We start from the raw sequence: 19,136 nt of genomic DNA, 5'->3' as shown, positions 1-19,136 counted from the left end.
AATATACACTTTCATTTACATGACATTCTCAATAAGTCGTTATCATTGTGATGAAGAGTAGATTAGTGGTGGGGCAAGGCTTGCCAAGGGTTGGCAGGTGGGGGAGATGGCATGGGGAATTTTGGGGGGAGGATGGACCTGTTCTGCATCCTGATGATGCTGGTGGCTACACAAGTCTCTCCATGTGTTGAAATTCATAGAAGTGCACACCAAAACATTGGTTTTACTATGTGAGAATTTTTAAAATAAAAAAGTAAAAAGATAGTGTATTTGCTTCCTAGGGCAACCATAACAAAGCACTACAAACACCTTAAAATAACAGGCAGTTATTGTTGCAGGTTTGGAGACAAGCCCGAAATTAAGGTGTCGGCAGTGTTCATTCCTTCTGGAGGGTCTGAGAGAGTCTCTGTCCCAGGCTCTCTGCTCACTTCCAGGGGCACCCAGCAATCGTGGGCATCCTTGGATTGCAGATGCATCGCTCCAGTCTCTGCTTTCATCTTCGCATGGCCTTCTCTCTCTGTGCCTCTGTGTGACTTCTGTCTCTTATAAGGACGTTCTCCTTGATTTAGGGCCCACACTGAGCCAGCATGATCTCATCTACAGCCTTGGCTTAGTTGCATCTGCAAAGACCCGATTTCCAATTAAGGTTATATTCTGAGGCTGCAGGTGGACCTGAATTAACAGGGAGGCCACTATTCAACCACCTGTAGAGAGTTAAAAAACAGTAAGACTATGGACATTTTTTAGTATAATCTAGGTTCTTGACGACCTGTTTTAAGCTAATCAGCAACGAGTATTTTTCAACTAACGTAATGACTATTGACAAGCATGTGACCCTTGTCTGAATGTTTAGCTCAGGCAGAGCAACTAAAAACCATCCATTGACCAGCTCAGGAGTAGCAAACAGAGTAAGCCATTTTTGGTGCAACCCATTTCTAGGTAATTAACTTGAAAATATTTTCAATATTCAACAAAGATGGTTCATTTAAGATGACTGAAGCCACATCTTCACAGATGCAGAAGATCTGAATAGCTTTCCTCTTTAGATTGAATAGTTCTTGAACAATTCATTCCTGAAAGTGACTTCTGTTGGGGAAAACATCCTATTCAGCTTGAGTCACTTAATTATGGTTGTTATTGGTATAAAATGTCTCTGTTTTCCCTAATATATTTTTAAATCTCTTTTTTCCTTGTAGAATGAATTCTGGAATAAATACAAAGGTCAGTATTTTTTCTGTTTTAACCTTAAGGGAGAGGGGTTCATTAGGACATTTGAATTTTGACCATATTTCCTGAATTTCCTTTCTGCTTTTGTTTAAATTTTACTCATTTAAGACTTTTTCCCTCAGGGTGTTTCCATAATAGTTATTGTAAGAGAGTTTTTACAGTAATTTTATACTAATCCTAGTTTTGTTATTGAATTAGAGATATATATTTAAATCAGTTCATTCTCATTTGAGGATACCAAATTCCATGATAACTTTTCTAAAATACAAGTGTATTCGGTAAAAGCAAAAAACAGAGTATGAAAGATTAGATTCCTGACTAAGGTAACCACCTTCATTTCATGCTTAATAGCATCTGAAATGGCATCAGTCATGACTACCTGGTAACAGTATTCACATTTCTCAGAATGACAACTGGGCCTATCTCTAAATTAGATTATGTAAATCCTCCAAGAAATGGGAAGCCCCATGTTAGTGTGTGCCCTTCTCATTTTGCCCCAGGATCATTTGGAAAGAGGAACCCTAATCTCCTCTCCCATCAAGGCCCAGCCCAGAAATGAGCATCAGGCTTTCACCTTTCCTCTATCCTTCCAGCTGGTCCCTGTGGTCACCTCTGACTGTAAACACACTGCAAAACACTGGCAAAAAAATCAAAAAGCCAAGCCGGTGATCCACCTAGATAAAGGCATCACGTACACATGGCCACAAAAGGGAGTGGATCAAATAAAGTCCAAAGAGGAGGAGTTGTTTACCGAGAAACAGGAAGCCTTTTCCAGTTATCTGAACAGCAGTGCCAAGGTTAGCACAGCAAAGCTGTTTCCATGATGCCGGAAACAGCTTGCAGACTCCAGTTTCGAAATCCTCTCTTTGCAGATGGCGACCAGTGTGAGACCAGTCCTTGCCAGAACGAGGGCGAATGTAGAGACGGCCTTGGGGAATACACTTGCACCTGTTTAGAAGGATTCGAAGGCAAAAACTGTGAATTGTGTAGGTTCCTCTGCTCGGTATACCTTCAGATCATACTCTCCTGAAGAGTGGCAGGTGGGACAGGGGAAGAAGTGAAAATGCCTCATGAAACAATCTTAAGTCATTTCTGATTTACAGTGTCTGGGCTCTATTACACTGTGCCACTATAGCAATAGAAACAGAAAAGCCCCAATATGTCCCCAAACGACTCGGTTTGGGGTATGATGAGAGAGACACAGTCACTTCTCTGCTCCTCCAAGAGAGACTGTAGAACACTGAAGAAGCGTGTGATCCATTCATGTGTAAACAAGAGCAGACTCTGTTTTCCGTAGGGCCAAGTGCATTGCCCTGTTATTCCTGCTCCTGGTGACCCTGTGCAGTGATTCTATATCACCTCTTATTTATGTGTGTGGATGCAGGTGTCAATATTTGTGAATATTTGTGATTGTCCAATTATAAAAACTTGATACATTTAATTAGTTCTACACGGAAAAATCACTAAGTGTTTTCCCTAATGTGGTGGTTAACTTTTAAATAAAAAGTTAGGCTACTATTAGATCAATTTTCCCTAAGGAAAAAGATTTGCGTTTCTTTTAAAGTACTTAATTGATCATCTTTATACCATGTTCTTAGATTGGATTACTTTTGAATTTTCCCTGATGGGAATATTAATTATGCATCATTTCATTATAAGTCCAGAGTGCCTCCCTGGAACACCATTTGGTAACTTACGAGGCATAACCGTGCTCAGGCTCCCAGGGCTATTATGAACGTTTTCCAAAATTCCACGCATGTTGATCTTTGCACTGTGATTACTTTTTCAACAAAACCCACACAGAGCGATGTGGAGTCACCGTAATGTGAGTGCTACTGGGGCAGGGGGCGCCAGCAAGCCCGGAGGTGTGAGGGGCAGGTCCCTGGAGCCTGGTGTCTGCCAAGGAAGCCAGGCTCCACCAGGCACGGCACCACGAACTCCCCGTGACCTGCGAGGTTGCCCTTCGAGGCAAGTGTGCCTGTTGCCTGGCTCTGGCCCTTTGCTCAACCCAGTGGCTGCTTTGTGGCTGACAGGCAAGTGGATGTAGTTGTCACCCTTGGGCCAGCCCAGCCTCCATTTCCCCAGCTGTCCCCAGAGTCAATGTGCCTCTCCTTTGCAGTCACACGGAAGCTCTGCAGCCTGGACAACGGAGACTGTGACCAGTTCTGCCACGAGGAGCAGAACTCAGTGGTGTGCTCCTGCGCCAGGGGGTACACCCTGGCTGACAACGGCAAGGCCTGCATTCCTACAGGTAGGAGGCACGTTGGGCCACTGCCACCAGCTGCCGCTGGGCCGGGCCAGGGAGGAAAAGCCCATGCCAGTGGGCATGTTCTGGGTGGGCCTGGCAGGTAACAGCGGCACCAACAGGACAGGACTGAGCCCTGGGCTTTGGGCTCAGGTGATTCAAACATGAAGACCATGAGGTTTGGAAATAGACCCATTATTTCTGTAAGCCAGATGTGCTGTTTAACCTCAGCTTCCCCATCTGACAAATGGGACCAACACTATTGCCTGACTGCTTGGGTGATCCCTGGAGCACTCTGCACGATGCCTGGCCCACCACAGGCCCTCAGTCTGCGTTAGGACTGTGGGGGATCCAGTGCAAGGGCTCAAAGCACCACGGCGGGCGAAGGGCAGAGCTGGCCCGAGGAACTGGAGCTAAGGTGCGGGGCTGGGGTGGGAGGCAGAGGACGCTCAGGCTCTGAGCTCCTTTTACCAGGACCAGTGTTAATTGAACTTAGTTTTTCTTTTCCTTGATGAATGTGGACAATAAGCGGCCAGAGGGCAGTGAGCACAGGACAGGACAGGGACTGGGCAGGGGGGGGTACGAGCCTCCCTGTCCTCACCCCGTGGGCATCGCCTATGCTGGGCTTGCCTGGCTGCCGGCACTTCCGCACGGCCAGCACAGGTGGGGCCCCCGAAGGCGGGGCCTAGGCGTCACAGCTGCACCTTGCACAGTGACCCCACTCCCACTCATAGCCGGCTCGACCCACAGCGTCAGCCTCACCCAGGGGCACATTCAAAGTGCAGAGTCCCAGGCCCGCCTTTTCAAGAGCCTGGTGACCCAGCTTACCTTCCGGCTTCAGGTGCGGCTCAGCCCCTAGACTGTGTCCTGCCCCCCACTGCCATGACTGTCCCCTCCAGACACAGGTCACTCCTGAGCGTTCTGTTACTCCTTCTTTTTTTTCTTGAGACGGAGTCTCGCTCTGTTGCCCAGGCTGAAGTGCAGTGGCCGGATCTCAGCTCACTGCAAGCTCTGCCTCCTGGGTTCACGCCATTCTCCTGCCTCAGCCTCCCGAGCAGCTGGGACTACAGGCGCCCGCCACCTTGCCCGGCTAGTTTTTTGTATTTTTTAGTAGAGACGGGGTTTCACCATATTAGCCAGGATGGTCTCGATCTCCTGACCTCATGATCCGCCCGTCTCGGCCTCCCAAAGTGCTGGGATTACAGGCGTGAGCCACCGCGCCCGGCCTGTCACTCCTTCTTTCATATCCCTCTTACTGAAAACAATTTACTTCCAAAGATGACTGATGAAGAAAAGACCGGGTTCCAGATGTATCCTTCAAGCACTGCTTCAATTACATGCCTGAAATGTCCCAGCAAGTGAAAGACACTGTGGCTGACCTTGCTACTGGCAATGACATTCAAACTTAAGCTGGCTAAAAAATATTTTAACTGAAGTCAGTTCTTGACATACATGTGAATATTTTTTAATTCTAGAAATAATCACAAATCCATTTAAAACCAAGGGTGGGCGGGGCGCGGTGGCTCACGCCTGTAATTCCAGCACTTTGGGAGGCCGAGGCGGACGATCACGGGGTCAGGAGATCGAGACCATCCCGGCTAACACCGTAAACCCTGTCTCTACTAAAAATACAAAAAAAAAAAAAAAAAAAAAATTAGCCATGCGTGGTGGTGTGCACCTATAGTCCCAGCTGCTCAGGAGACTGAGGCAGGAGAATGGAGTGAACCCGGGAGGTGGAGCTTGCAGTGAGCCAAGATTGTGCCACTGCACTCCAGTCTGGGCAACAGAGCGAGATTCCATCTAAAAAAAAAAAAAATCAAAAAAATGTGATGTGTGAAAATAAAATTATGTAAACTACTTCCTAGAGCAAAAAGCTTAGGCTGGGTCCGGTGGGTCACGCCTGTAATCTCAGCACTTTGGGAGGCCAAGATGGGTGGATCACCTGAGGTCAGGAGTTCAAGATCAGCCTGGCCAACATGGTGAAACACTGTCGCTACAAAAAACACAAAAACTTAGCCAGGTGTGGTGGCACATGCCTGTAATCCTAGCTACTCGGGAGGCTGAGGCAGGAGAATTGCTTATACAAAAGGAAGCTTCCTAACATCTAGCATGGCCTCTCCAGGAGCTGTGTTCTTCCAGACACTCTCCTGTGCCTCTGGTTGTTTGCATGCGCTATTCCTTCTGCCTGAAAACTTTTGTTTCTTCAGTGTTTCATTAGGAAAATTTTTCCAACACACAGCACACTGGAAAGAATTTCGCAGGGAGCCGCACAGGCCCAGCACCTGGGTTCTCCCGTCGGCGTCCTCCGGCCAGGTGCATTCATCCCATTTGCCCAGCCCCTTTGGCTCTGTCCATCCGTCAAGCTTTCTTGACTTCTTGCTGCATTTCCAGGCAAATCGCAGATGCCCACACTCCCCTCGCTGCCCGGGCTGCTGCCTAGGGTCCACTGTTCACAGGCTGTCACGTGAGGGGAGGCCAACGCTCAGACGGCTGTGCTCACCCATGGACCCGACCCTGCCGATGTGGGGCTTGCCCCGCAGGCCCGCTGCCCCTCCGGGTGCCCCCGTGCTCTGCCTCCCAGCTCTCTGACTCTTCTCCACTAGGGTGAGCCGTGCAGGATGTGGGGAGCCTCTCTCTGTGCTGAAGGCCCCAGCCATCCGCTTTCTTTCAGGACCCTACCCCTGTGGGAAACAGACCCTGGAACGCAGGAAGAGGTCAGTGGCCCAGGCCACCAACAGCAGCGGGGAAGCCCCCGACAGCATCATATGGAAGCCGGATGACGCAGCCGACCTGGATGCCACCGAGAACCCCTTTGACCTGCTTGACTTCAACCAGACGCAGCCCGAGAGGGGCGACAACAACCTCATCAGGATCGTGGGCGGCCGGGAATGCAAGAACGGGGAGTGTCCCTGGCAGGTAACAGTAGGACGGCCCCTCGGGCCTGCTGGACGGACCACCTGTCCCGCTGTGCACCTCGGGGAGGCCAGCCTGACACTCGGAATAGCAATCCGGGAAGGCATCGTTCCGCACTAGGACAGAGGGTCTCTGCCACCCAAGTCTACCTACCTGTTGCCTCCCTCCGGGCAGCCAAGGAGGCTGTGAGCTCCACAGGGAAGTGGCTGGGGCTGAGGGAGAGGCTGGGCCCGGGTAACGTCCGCCGCACCCCCATCCCACTGGGCATTTCCGTGGCTACCCGTGGCGTGCCCAGGATGATGCTGTCCTGTGAAACAGAAAAGAGGGAGAAGGCGCAGCCAGGCGCTCAAGTGTCCTCAAACCTCCCCTATACCAGGAGACAGGGCTAAAGCCAGGGAACAGCCCACGGCAGGGGTGTCAGCAGGCGAGAGGATGGCGCAGGGGTGGGCAAGGCCTAAAGCCAGGGAACAGCCCACGGCAGGGTGTCAGCAGGCGAGAGGATGGCGCGGGGGTGGATGAGGTCTCCATCCGCTCTTCTGTTTGATGGGAGGCAGGAAGAATCGGTGTCCTTGCTTCATGTCTAATTTTGGAAATTTTTTTTTTTTTTTTTTTTTTTTTTTTTTTTTTTGAGACGAGTCTCGTCATGCGGGCCGGGTGGAGTGCAGTGCGGATCTCAGCTCACTGGGGCAAGCTCCGCCTCCCGGGTTTACGCCATTCTCCTACCTCAGCCTCCGAGCAGCTGGGGACTACAGGCGCCAGCCACCTTCGCCCGGCTAGACTTTTTGTATTTTTTAGTAGAGACGGGGTTTCACCCATATTAGCCAGGATGGTCTCGATCTCTGACCTCTGATCCGCCATCTCGGCCTCTCCAAAGTGTGGGATTACGGCTTGAGCACCCGCCGGGCTTGAGCCACCACGCCCGGCCTAATTTTGGAATTTTTTTTTACCCAAACACCTAAATCCTATGGAGGCAGATAGTACCTTAGATAAAAACACATTTACTTATTTTGAAAGGTAAAAAAGAAAATCACTCTTGGAGGTTTTTTTGTTAAGAGACAGTACCTTGCTCTGTTGCCTAGGCTGGAGTGCAGTGTCGCAATCTTGGCTCACTGCAACCTCCACCTCCTGGGTTCAAGTGATTTTCATGCCTTAGCCTCCCAAGTAGCTGGAATTACAGGCACCCATCACCACGCCCGGCTAATTTTTTTTTTTTTTTTTGAGATGGAGTCTCACTCTCGCCCAGACTGCAGTGCAGCGGTGCCATCTTGGCTCACTGCAACCTCCACCTCCCAGATTCATGTCATTCTCCTGACTCAGCCCCCCAAAGTGCTAGGATTACAGGCGTGAGCCCCTATACCAGGTCCTAATCTTTGATTGTTGATTTAGACTAATGCTGCCACATTAAACAAAACACAAGACTTTCAATTAAATTTCAATTCCACATAAACTAGAAATACTTTTAGTGTAAGTATGTTCCAAGTATTACATGAAGCATACATATGCTAAAAATTACTTACTGTTTTTCTGATTCAAGTCAAACTGGGTGTATTAGTCAGTTTTCACACTGCTGATAAAGACATACCAGAGACTGGGTAATTTATAAAGAAAAAGAGGTTGAATGAAGTCACAGTTCCATGTGCCTGGGAGGCCTCACAATCACGGTAGGGGGCGCAAGGCACGTCTTACATGGCAGCAGCAAGACAGAGAATGACAGAACAAGCAAAAGGGGTTTCCCCTTATAAAACCATCAGTTCTCGTGAGCCTTACTCACTTCCACCAGAACAGCACGGGAACCTGTCCCCACAATTCAGTTACCTCCCACTGGGTCCCTCCCACAACACATGGAAACTATGGGAGCTACAGTTCGAGACGAGATTTGGGTGGGGACACAGCCAAACCATGTCGCTGGGCATCCTGTATTTACTCTGGCAACCCTCACTTGGACTTGAATGTTCAATGCCCAAAACCAGAATGTCCTCTCCTACAAGCAAGAATCTCAGAGCTGCCAGCGCACCACCCATGAACTCCCCCAGGCCTTCCTCCACCCCAGGCCATGTGGCTGGTGAGCCTCTGACTAATTGTAAAGAGCCAAGCGAGAGAGGGAGGGTGCACTGAGGCGGCGCTGTGACGCGTGTTTGTTGAGGGCTTTCTGCGTGTCCGGCACTGAGCCAGGCGCTGCGTAGGTGGGATATGAAACCATGAAACCCCTCTCTGACCGACACACAGAAATCTAAACCTAGTTAGGGAGCTGAGACCCAAATCCTCCCAATCCCAGGCACTATGTGGTTGGGGCAAGAACCTCAATGCAGGAGACCCCACTGAAGATGAGCAGGAAAAGCCTCCTGTGTGGCTGAGGAGCTGGACTTGGAGCCCCAGGCGGGGTTTTGGAGGGGGTCCCGGGCTGGGGGACTAGGGCGGGGCGCCCTCAAGGGCTCACTGGAGGGGCCCTCGTCCAGTCTGTTGAGGTTTGAGATTCTTGTTTCTTGGTTCGAGTCTTGGCAAGTGGCCTCATCTGCATCTTTAGGAAGAACGGTTGGTGTTCATGTCTTAGAAAGCCTGACTTTCCCTCATGTAAGCTGGATGATGAGTTGACAAATTATGCAAAAAAAGAGGCAAAAACATGACCCCTTTTCTAGCCATGAATGTTTTAAGAAATCCTTTAAGACTCGGTATTGTCAGTAGTTTCATTGGTCTGCACATGCGCCCAGCCACTATCACAGGACGCGAAACTCCCCGGAGAAAAGAAAACCAAAATATGCAAGTCCAGCTCCCCTGGGACAGCTGTGGCAGCCCTGTCAGTGCTCGCTCCCCTGGGACCATCCACGTTCCAAGCCCTGGCAGGGAGGAGACCCTTCACAGGAGCTGTCACAGGGACCCCCAGGAAGTCACTGGGACGGAGGCGTCTGTGCACCGTGGGGGGACAGGCTCACACTGCTGAACCGTCGGGACACCAGGCAGGCGTACCAGTCGAGGCAGATGTTTCTGCACAGACTGGCATCTCCTGGTCCCGGGTAGAAATCCTGCCACAGAGACTCCCACAGGGAGCGTCTCTTCCAAAGCGCGGACAGACGTGTTGTGTGTTTGAGACTTTGGAGAGCACTGTGATGGATTTGGTAGAAAGACGAGATGACTCCCTGTGTCAGTGAGTGTGTGGCACAGGCGGAGAAAACAGACAAGGAGCTGTCTTTGGGTGGACAACAGGAGACCGGAGAGGACAGCTTGGTATGGGGAGGGCCGGGCAGTGCCACCTGAAGGGCTGGCTTCTCAGTCAGGCAACCCCATCCACCTGGTCAGCCACACTGAGCCTGTCACGTCTGTCACAGGCCCTGCTCATCAACGAGGAAAACGAGGGGTTCTGTGGTGGCACCATTCTGAGCGAGTTCTACATCCTCACTGCAGCCCACTGTCTCTACCAAGCCACGAGGTTCAAGGTGAGGGTAGGTAAGTGAGCAACAGCCCCCAGGGCCGTGGTGGGAGGGACAGTCACTGTCTGCTTTTCAGAGACCACTAGAGCTGATGGAATTTGTTGGGAACACTGGTTAAAATCCTGAAATCCTATTTGTGGGGGTTAGAGGCATTTCACAGAGGAAGAAGATGAGGAAGCAGAGGAAGGGGAAGCGTGGGGAGGAGGACAGGGAGGGGGTGGGGGGGGGAGGGGAAGCAGCCCAGGCCTTCTCCCACTGGGTGTCTAGGTCTCGGGTCTCCGAGTCTCTGGGTCCTGGGTCTCTGGGTCTCTGTGTCCAGCTAATGTTTTACGTCTCAGTGCTTTTTATTGGGAGCCCTCCAGACCTCCCTCACTCTTGAACACACTCCGAGCACCAAGCACCTCCGTCTCTTCTATTTTTATTTGTGACATTGTTTCATTAGCATCTGTCTTTGTCCACTAGACCCTAGAGCTGCTCAGTGCAAACCCAACACAAGCTACAAATGCAAAGCAATATATGTCGACTGGTATTTTTCTAACACTAAATGTTCTATTATACATTTTTAAATATAAAAAACAGGCTGGGCGCGGTGGCTCACACCTGTAATCCCAGCACTTTGGGAGGGTGAGGCGGGTGGATCACCTGAAGTCAGGAGTTCGAGATCAGCCTGGCCAGCATGGCGAAACCCCATCTCTACTAAAAAATACAAAAATTAGCCAGGCGTGGTGGCGTGGGCCTGTAATCCCAGCTACTCAGGAAGCTGAGGCAGAAGAACCATGAACCCGGGAGGCGGAGGTTGCACTGAGCTGAGATTGTGCTACTGCACTCCAGTCCGGGTGACAGAGCAAAACTATCTCAAAAAAAAATACATACATGTATGTTTATATATGTATATTATATATATGTGTATATATACACACATACATACAGATTTTCACAATCTATCTTAACATATTGAAAATATTTTTTCCACGTGTAATCATGTTAAAGGCGTCATAACACATTCTGCACATTTTCTTTCATGCTAAGTCTCTATTTTACGCTCATGGCACAACTATTTTACATTCTCGGCCGGCAGCCACACTGCACAGCCTGAGTCTGGGATGCCAAGTCTTTGGCCCTGGTACACCTCATTGGTGCCCACGACTGGCACGGAGGATGCACCCGCCCAAGGACACAGGAGTGGCGGCCGTCCAGAGAACCAAACGTGTGAGACATGACCAGTGGTTCCCTGGGTAGCAAGGCTGACGGTCATTTTTATTTGCTGCTTTGCAGTCCCCTCTATTTTCCAAAGTTTCAAAAGTGACCACGTGTCACTTTTAATTTAAAAAAAAAAATCCTTAAAAAGCAACGGATGTGCAAAAGCATGTCCCCGGCTGAGCTGAGCACAGTCCCACCCGTCTGTCCCAGGGGACCGGGACATGGAGCAGGAGGAGGGCGGCGAGGCAGTGCACGAGGTGGAGGTGATCATCAAGCACAACCGTTTCACAAAGGAGACCTACGACTTCGACATCGCCGTGCTCCGGCTCAAGAGCCCCATCACCTTCCGCATGAACGTGGCGCCCGCCTGCCTCCCTGAGCGCGACTGGGCCGAGTCCACGCTGATGACACAGAAGACGGGGATCGTGAGTGGCTTCGGGCGCACCCACGAGAAGGGCCGGCAGTCCACCAGGCTCAAGATGCTGGAGGTGCCCTATGTGGACCGCAACAGCTGCAAGCTCTCCAGCAGCTTCATCATCACCCAGAACATGTTCTGTGCCGGCTACCACGCCAAGCAGGAGGACGCCTGCCAGGGGGACAGCGGGGGCCCCCACGTCACCCGCTTCAAGGACACCTACTTCGTGACAGGCATCGTCAGCTGGGGAGAAGGCTGTGCCCGGAAGGGGAAGTACGGGATCTACACCAAGGTCACCGCCTTCCTCAAGTGGATCGACAGGTCCATGAAAACCAGGGGCTTGCCCAAGGCTGAGAGCCGTGCCCCAGAGGTCAGCACGTCCTCTCCATTAAAGTGAGATCCCACACAAGGCCTGGTTTGTCTCTCGATGGCCGCCTTGCCCTGGCTTCTCCCGCCCTGTCGGGGTGGGAAGGTGAAGTATGTCTGGAACACCAGCTCCCGCCCTTCCCAGCTAGGCTGGGGATTCCTCCAGGGAATGTTCTAGTCAGTTCTAGATGGGCAGGATGGAGGCTCCAGGGATGATACTGTGCCGTGACTACCACGGGCATTCCTTTCCCCGGACAGCTTCCCATGTCTGGGTCACGCCCAGAGGCAGGTGGGAGCCTGTGCAGGCCCCGTGGGGTCAGGAGGGGCCCACACGCTGGCATGTCCTCCCCAAGACCTCCCACCTGGCCTGGTCTCTCTTGTTCCCCTGGGGAACTGACACCTCCCCGGGGACTGCCTATGACTCGCAGACTCCCCGGTAGGGAAACGTCCAGAAAGCCTCTTGTTGGGGCGGACGTTTTACATTGACCTAAACCACCGGGTGCTCTTCAACCCCACGGTGCCAGGCCCCACCCCAGCTTGGGCTTGCACGGTGGGGGCGCGCGAACATCCCCCGGGTGGGTGACCTGCTCACCAGGCGGTGACCTGACCTCGCACAGTGGGCCCCACCCTGGCCACCCCTAGAACCCCTGGGGGCTTTAGCATGCCTGCATCCAGGCCACAGCCTGGCCCCTGAAATCAGTCTCTGGAGTGAAGCTGGCCAGGAGCTTCTGGAAGCTTCTGGAGCACCTCAGGTGCTGAGTGGGGCTGGTGTGGCAGGAGGGGCTGCAGGGGGCTCCTCCTTCTCTCCTCGGGTCCAGATGTTGAGTCCTTTTCCCGCTCCATCCAGCGCTGTCCCTAGGCCTCAAGTTAAATGGCCATGAAAACCAAGTGAACCTTGAGTAAACAGCAAAGATTCCAGACAAGGCCTGCCGTGTGTCTCCCAAACAGCCCCTGCAGTTTGCGTCTTGTGTAATGTCCCTAAGCAAAGTTCAACAGTTCTAGTACAAAAACTCCCCCAAAAAGTCATGAGCTGGGCAAAACCGTTCGTAAACAGATGTTGCGAAGTTAGGGAAGATCAAAGTGGACAGGTGTTCGACCTCCCAGAAGCGGTCCGAGGAGGGCCTGTCTCCCGGGGTGGGCAGGAGGGCGTTCCTGGCCTGCCCACGCTGAGGCCTTCTCCGTGGAGCCAGCTGTCGGGCTCCTCGCCAGCCCCTGCTGGAGGAGAGACTTCTGCCTCGGAACTAGCACGCAGTTGGGCTGCATTTCCGAGGCAGCAATGTGGTCCCCAGGGCCCCAGAGGTAAACCCTGGACTTGGATTCCCATTTCTGGAAATCAAAGGTTGAGTGGGGTCCAGAGAGAACTCTGGGGAAAAATGTACAAGTGAAGCCCACCATTGCCGTCCCTGTCTGCACCCCTGGTTCCTGCCACACTGGGTGCCTGGTGCCCGTGCCCATCTCAGGACGGAAAGGAAACCGGAGGCTGCAGAGAGAAGGGCCTGGGGGGTCGCAGCTCAGCATCTGCCGAAGCCCCATCCAGAAATAGGGTCTCATCCAGGGAGGTGTGAGAGGAGGCCTCGGGAGGGAGGCGGCGGGAGGAGAGGCCCCAGTCCTGGAGGCGTGCTCGGTGTTAATGTCTCAGCTCCGTGGGCTCCTGTGCTGCCCTGGCGGGGATTTTCTCTCTGCCTGAACATCTCCTTCTTCATAAGTAAAGACAAGTGGGTTAAACCCATGTCATCTCCATGTTAACTCAGAATGGGCCGGGCCTGGGCCTGGGGAGACTCTGTGACCTGAGACCCCCCAGAACTCCCTGAGGGAAGCCCAGCTCTGTTTCGGGAAATAACGGAAGCGGCTGCTTGTGTGAGGTGAGAGCCTGAGGACCACAAGCAGCAGGCGCTCATGGCGGGGAGCAAAGACGGGGGAAGTGATTCCCCCCAAGAGTGGGGGAGAGAGAACCTGCGGAGAGCCCCATTGCCTCCCCAGTGACTCCTCCGCTGCCCCATCGCCTCCTCCAGTGACTCCTCCGCTGCCCCGGGCAGGAAGGGGAGCTTTGGGGGCCACCTCTGGAGGACACAGGTGAGAGCAGGTGTCGGGGGCCTGGTGGGGCAGGGAGGCCCTCGTGGGTGCTGGGAGACCAACCTGTGTGGGGCAGAGCTGGACTGGGATGGGGAGATGGGCCTGCTGTCCGGGAACATGCAGCCCAGGCTGTGAGGGAGAGGAAGCAGGAATGAGAGCTTCAGCCAGGACAGCTGGCGGATGGCGGACCTCGGCCCCCCCATCATTGTGATGGAGCCATCTCAGCAGGGCTAGGGGTTAAGCTCCCGTTTAGAAGCACCCCACTCCACAGCCACGGGGTAACCACTGATGTGGGCAGGCGTCCCCCATGAAACCCCACCTTGGTGGAAGGGCACTGAGAAACTGCACACCCTCAAGACTCAGAGGGTCACCCCAGAACTGGTCTGTTAACTATACCAGGGAAGCACGGCTTTAGCATGGCAAAACCCAGGGACACGGCCTCCCGCTGAGCCGAGGGCAGGGGGCTGCCAACACACGGACTAAGCCAAGCCGGATCCTGAGTCAGGCAAGTCCAAATGGCGGAAAGCATAGACTCTTAAAACACATCAGCATCAGCAAAGACCAGAAACAGGGCAGGTCACGGGGCCAGGACTCCTGCCCTTGCAGCATCCTGTCAGGATGGAAGACCTGAGCCAGGCAGTGCTCCCTCCCGCCATGGTGGAAGGTGGAAGGTGGAAGGGGGAGAGAGAGGGAGAGAGAGAGAGAAGAGAGGAAGGGGCCAAACTCATCATTTTATTCCAGAATAATGAACCCACCCTTACAGTGGTGGCCTCAGTTAATTCACGAGGGCTCTGATGGATGTGTCTGTGCCCCCCCCCCCCCCCCCACCTTCCACCTTCCACCACAGGATGACACAGCAAGAAGGCCCTCGCCAGACGGCCTTGGATGTCCCAGCCTCCAGAACTATAAGAAATAAATTTCTGTTCTTTGTAAATTACCCAGTCTCAGATATTCTGTTACAGCACCACAAAGTGGACTAGACCACACTGTACTCTGCGAATCTAAGACGCACCATTATTGATGAACCTCAGAGAAAGAGCATATACCCAAATTAGCTGTGGGCAGCTCAGCCTGGAGGCAAGAGGGGGAAGCTCAGATAACCTAAACCACAGGCCAGCCAGAAACCCACCCAGCTCTGCAAGAAATCTGCACTATTCACACGGCCTCCCACAACTCACACACACAAAAAAAATGTATTTAAAGGGATTCCAAAGTGGCAGTGCCCCCAGGGGGCAACATAAAGCACAAACCCTTTCAGGAAGAACTGGGCCTCGTCCAGGCTGACATTAGAACACAGCTGTTGTAGGGAACAGGCCAATTCAGAGATGTTGAAACGTAAAACATAGGTCCTGGAGTTGATTGAACAGGTGATTAAATAGGGACTGTGGCAAGATCTAAATATTCAATGACCAGGTTCTCCATAGGCTGCTCATTTCAGGTTCCATACGAAGTTGTGGGGTCAGTTGATTTAAGCTGGGGACCCCCACAGAGGACACCCCAACATCTGAAGGACACAACAAAGACCCCAAAGGAAGGAAGATTCTCCTCAGGTGTACAGAAGGAAAGTAAACCAGTCAGTGGAAAAAGTCTCCCAATGGTGGGTGGTTTGTTTTTCAGAACAGAAGAGGGTGAGAGAGGAAAGATGATTCATATGAGAGATGACGAAGATGAGTAGAACCAGGTGAATCTTCATGTTTGGACAATGTATTATTGGAGAATTTTGGGTCCAAAGGTGATACCTTTGAGAAGACAGATGAGAAAGTTAAATCACCACACACAACACAGTCAGTCCACACACAACATGGCCAGTCACAGCTGTGGCCTCGATGTTGGTGCCTTCCTGTCTGAGTCTCCTCATGCCACTAGGAAGAAATACTTGAGACTGGGTAATTTATAAAGAAAAGCAGTTTAATCAACTCAGTTCCACGTGGCTGGGGAGGCCTCAGGAAACACAATCACGGCACAAGGCATCTCTTCACAGGGTGGCAGGAGAGAGACTGAGTGTCAATCGCAGGGGGAAGCCCCTTATAAAACCATCAGCTCTCGTGCGAATGCACTCACTGTCACGAGAACAGCACGGAGGAAACCACCGCCATGATTCAATTACCTCCACCTGGGCCTGCCCTTGACCTGCGGGGATTATTACAATTCGAGGTGAGATTTGGTTGGCGACACAGAGCCTAACCATATCATCCCCCAAAACTCATGTTGAAACCTAACCCCTGTGCAATAGTACTAGGAGGTGGGGCCTCTTGGGGGCGCTCTGCCTTCATGGATGGACAACTGCCCTCCCAAAAGAGGCTCCAGGGAGCACCCACATTCCTCCCTTCCACCATCCGAGGACACGTCTATGAACCATGGGCTCCAGGGAGCACCCACATTCCTCCCTTCCACCATCCGAGGACACGTCTATGAACCATGGGCTCCAGGGAGCACCCACATTCCTCCTTTCCACCATCCAAGGACACGTCTATGAACCATGGGCTGCCACCAGACACTGAGTCTACTGGTGCCTTGATCTTGGACTTCCCTCCTCCGGAACTGTGGCAACTACGTTTCTGTTTATTGTAAATTACCCACTCCAAGGGGTTTTGTTATCGCAGCCCCAATGGACTAACATGGCCCATGCAGGAAGAGCCTGTAGCTCAGATACCCACGCCAGGCATGTAGGATGTGCTTAATTAATACTTACTGATCAAACGTGTATGTCCCTGTCTGCTTTTCCATTTTTAAGCAGCTACTGATGGTTTTCAAATTATCCACAGAAGGCTGGGCACGGTGGCTCACGCCTGTAATCCCAGCACTTTGGGAGGCCGAGACGAGCGGATCACGAGGTCAGGAGATCGAGACCATCCTGGCCAACACGGTGAAACCCCGTCTCTACTAAAAAATACAAAAAACTAGCCGGGTGAGGTGGCGGGCGCCTGTAGTCCCAGCTACTCGGGAGGCTGAGGCAGGAGAATGGCATAAACCCGGGAGGCGGAGTTTGCAGTGAGCTGAGATCTGGCCACTGCACTCCAGCCTGGGCGACGGAGCGAGACTCCACCTCAAAAAAAAAATTAAAAATTATCCGCAGAAGTATTTTTAAAGTATGTAAATCTCCATGTGGGAATATATTTTCACAAAAAAAGGCACCTTTTCTTAAGAGAAGGCCAAGTAGATTACCAGTCTGGTGCAATCCACCCAAGATCTATCCTATACAGTCAATTTCCGGCTTTCAAATTATTTTAGCTCACTCACTAAAGATAAACTTTGTTTCCTTTTCCCAGCTTTTTAAAGCAAACTTCACAACTTCAGTGTATTCACAGGCATGCCCTCTTAATCAAAGGCTGTCAGCTTCTTAGTTTTCTTCTGTTCTCACTTTAACAAAATTGTATTTGAATCCTTTCATTAAGCTTTGCCACTTTTGAGTATCATTCAATCGAACAAAATCTACATGCTGACAACGCCATCATTTCATCTGTTACCACCTGAATCTCCACGGTGAGTCCTAGCTTCTCTGATGCCCACTCCTGTCTCTACCTGGACTTCTCACAGACACCTCAAATTCTCCAAACCTTGCTTCCCTCTGCCCTCCTGGAGCTTGGCCATTTCAGCACATGCACTGCCATCCTCCCAATCGCTCAGCCCAAACCTTGAAGCCATGCTGCCCGACCCAATTCATCACGAATCCCATCCGCTTCCCCTTCATGAAGCATCCAGACTGCAAACATGCTTCCCGCTGCATGGCTGCACCCTCGCCCCGTCCTAGACTAGCCAGCAGCCTCCCTTTTGACTTCTCTGGAATGTTCTGTTCACACAGCAGCCACAGGGATCCCTTCAGAGCACAAATCTTTCCATGTCAATTCCTGTTCCCTCCAATATCTTCCCAACACAGTAGAAATGAAACACCAGGTTCTTACCTCAGGCTTCAAGTGCTGATACGGTTTGGCTGTGTCCCCACCCAAATCTTGTCTTGAATTGTAATTCCCATCATCCCCACATGTCGAGGGAGGGACCCGGTGGGAGGTGATTGGACCATGGGGGTGGTTTCTGCCATGCTGTTCTTGGGACAGTGAGTGAGTCTCATGAGATTCGATGGTTTTATAAGCATCTGGCATTTCTGCTGCTTGCACTCGTTCTCTCTGCTGCCACCCTGTGAAGAGGTGCCTTCTGCTGTAATTGTAAGTTTCCTGAGGCCTCCCCAGCCATGTGGAACTGGGAGTCAACTAAACCTCTTTTCTTAAATTACCCGGTCTTGGGTATTTCTTCATAACAGTGTGAGAAGGGACTAATACAAAGGGCCTACATCTGAAAGCAGCAAACTACAACCCTAGGGCCAAATCTGGCCCCTTAATAGCTCTTATAAATAAAGCTTTATTGGCACAAAACCAAGTGTTCATTCAAGATTGCCTGTGCTGCCTCTGATACAATGGTGCTGAGCTGTAGTGACAGACACCGTTTGGCCCTTCCCCCCTTTCTCCCTCCTCCCTCCCTCCCTTCCTTTTCTCCCCTTCCTTCCTTCCATCCTCCATCCTTCTCTCCCTCACTCCCTCCTTTTTCTTTCCCTCATTCCTTCCTGTGTATTCCACATACACTTAGAATATAAGCTGCATTGTGACTTTGTCTGTCCCACCCAGGCTGTGTCCCCTGGCTGTGTCCCCAGGCTGGGGCTGTGCCTGTCTCACCTCCAACTCACTACACACGGCATGGGTGTCACCTTCCACCTTGCACCTGCTGCCTTTACCCTCCATTCTCTGTCTCCCTAAATATCTCCCAGGGCCCTCTGAGCCTTCACTGTTCATTTCTCTGCCTGGCCTCAAACAGAAAACATCAGGAGGGAAGCACACAGCTGCGCAGGTCATGCCCCGAGGCTCCTGCTGCCAGCACCTCCCCCAGCCTGGACTTTGGCTGTGTTTGCAGCCCTGTCCCAGTGCTGCGGGTGGGAATGGCAGGCTGCATCCCGCTGCTCCAGGGCCTGGTCCTGGTCCTCGCCCTCCAGCGTGCGGAGCCCTCAGGTAGGCGTCTGGCTTACCTGTCTGTTGTGCCTGTGCTGTGTCCTTGATTCAGTCCACGGTGGATTTGTAGATGACACTTTTCCCAGGAGCCGGAGGAGCCCTGAGTGCCCAGACTTGTCTTAATTCCCCTGAAAAAGCCGTTTAGGTCTTTATCATTTGGTGACAAGTATTTGGGACATGATGGTGTCACTTGGGGTCCTCCCAAGAGATGCCCAAATGGAAAGAAGCGTGTGTGCAGGAGATTCGGTGGGGAAAGGCTGGGGAGCGGGGAGGGG

The 19,136-nt window shown here is 52.0% G+C and overlaps 2 protein-coding genes and 1 long non-coding RNA gene across 5 annotated transcripts in view; 2 read left to right on the top strand and 1 right to left on the bottom strand.

Annotated features, from left to right (window-relative positions):
- Nucleotides 1-812: 812 nt before the first annotated feature.
- On the top strand, nt 813-11,830 carry F10 (coagulation factor X). Its single transcript, XM_017861768.1, has 7 exons — nt 813-830; nt 1,197-1,221; nt 2,100-2,213; nt 3,347-3,478; nt 6,144-6,388; nt 9,709-9,826; nt 11,221-11,830. Exons 1-7 carry the CDS (start codon nt 813-815, stop codon nt 11,820-11,822), a joined length of 1,254 nt encoding a protein of 417 aa, XP_017717257.1. The 3' UTR covers nt 11,823-11,830.
- A 5,093-nt stretch (nt 11,831-16,923) lies between these two features.
- Nucleotides 16,924-19,136, top strand: part of PROZ (protein Z, vitamin K dependent plasma glycoprotein) — a 17,769-nt gene continuing 15,556 nt past the window's right edge. For all 3 annotated transcript variants that reach the window (XM_017861785.1, XM_017861784.1, XM_017861782.1), the window contains exons 1-2: nt 16,924-17,347; nt 18,671-18,861. In XM_017861785.1, the coding sequence (XP_017717274.1) occupies nt 17,301-17,347; nt 18,671-18,861 (238 nt within the window). In that variant the 5' untranslated portion in view covers nt 16,924-17,300. The remainder of the gene's footprint in view (nt 17,348-18,670; nt 18,862-19,136) is intronic.
- LOC108521815 (uncharacterized) overlaps nt 17,889-19,136 on the bottom strand; it is a 3,408-nt gene continuing 2,160 nt past the window's right edge. The window contains exons 5-6 of the long non-coding RNA XR_001883287.1: nt 18,879-18,989; nt 17,889-17,999 (exon numbers count right to left, since the gene is read on the bottom strand). This is a non-coding gene — a long non-coding RNA (uncharacterized LOC108521815). The remainder of the gene's footprint in view (nt 18,000-18,878; nt 18,990-19,136) is intronic.

The sequence above is a fragment of the Rhinopithecus bieti genome, unplaced genomic scaffold (assembly GCF_001698545.2).
Source record: "Rhinopithecus bieti isolate Rb0 unplaced genomic scaffold, ASM169854v2 scaffold_62034, whole genome shotgun sequence".
Lineage (NCBI taxonomy): Eukaryota > Metazoa > Chordata > Mammalia > Primates > Cercopithecidae > Rhinopithecus > Rhinopithecus bieti.
This window is presented reverse-complemented; position numbering and strand designations above follow the sequence as displayed.

Bases quoted from the DNA above. Each gene is read 5' to 3' on its own strand.
- F10 (XM_017861768.1), top strand. The intron at 2,214-3,346 runs GTAGGTTCCTCT...TCTCCTTTGCAG, and splicing joins AGGCAAAAACTGTGAATTGT to TCACACGGAAGCTCTGCAGC. The intron at 3,479-6,143 runs GTAGGAGGCACG...GCTTTCTTTCAG, and splicing joins CAAGGCCTGCATTCCTACAG to GACCCTACCCCTGTGGGAAA.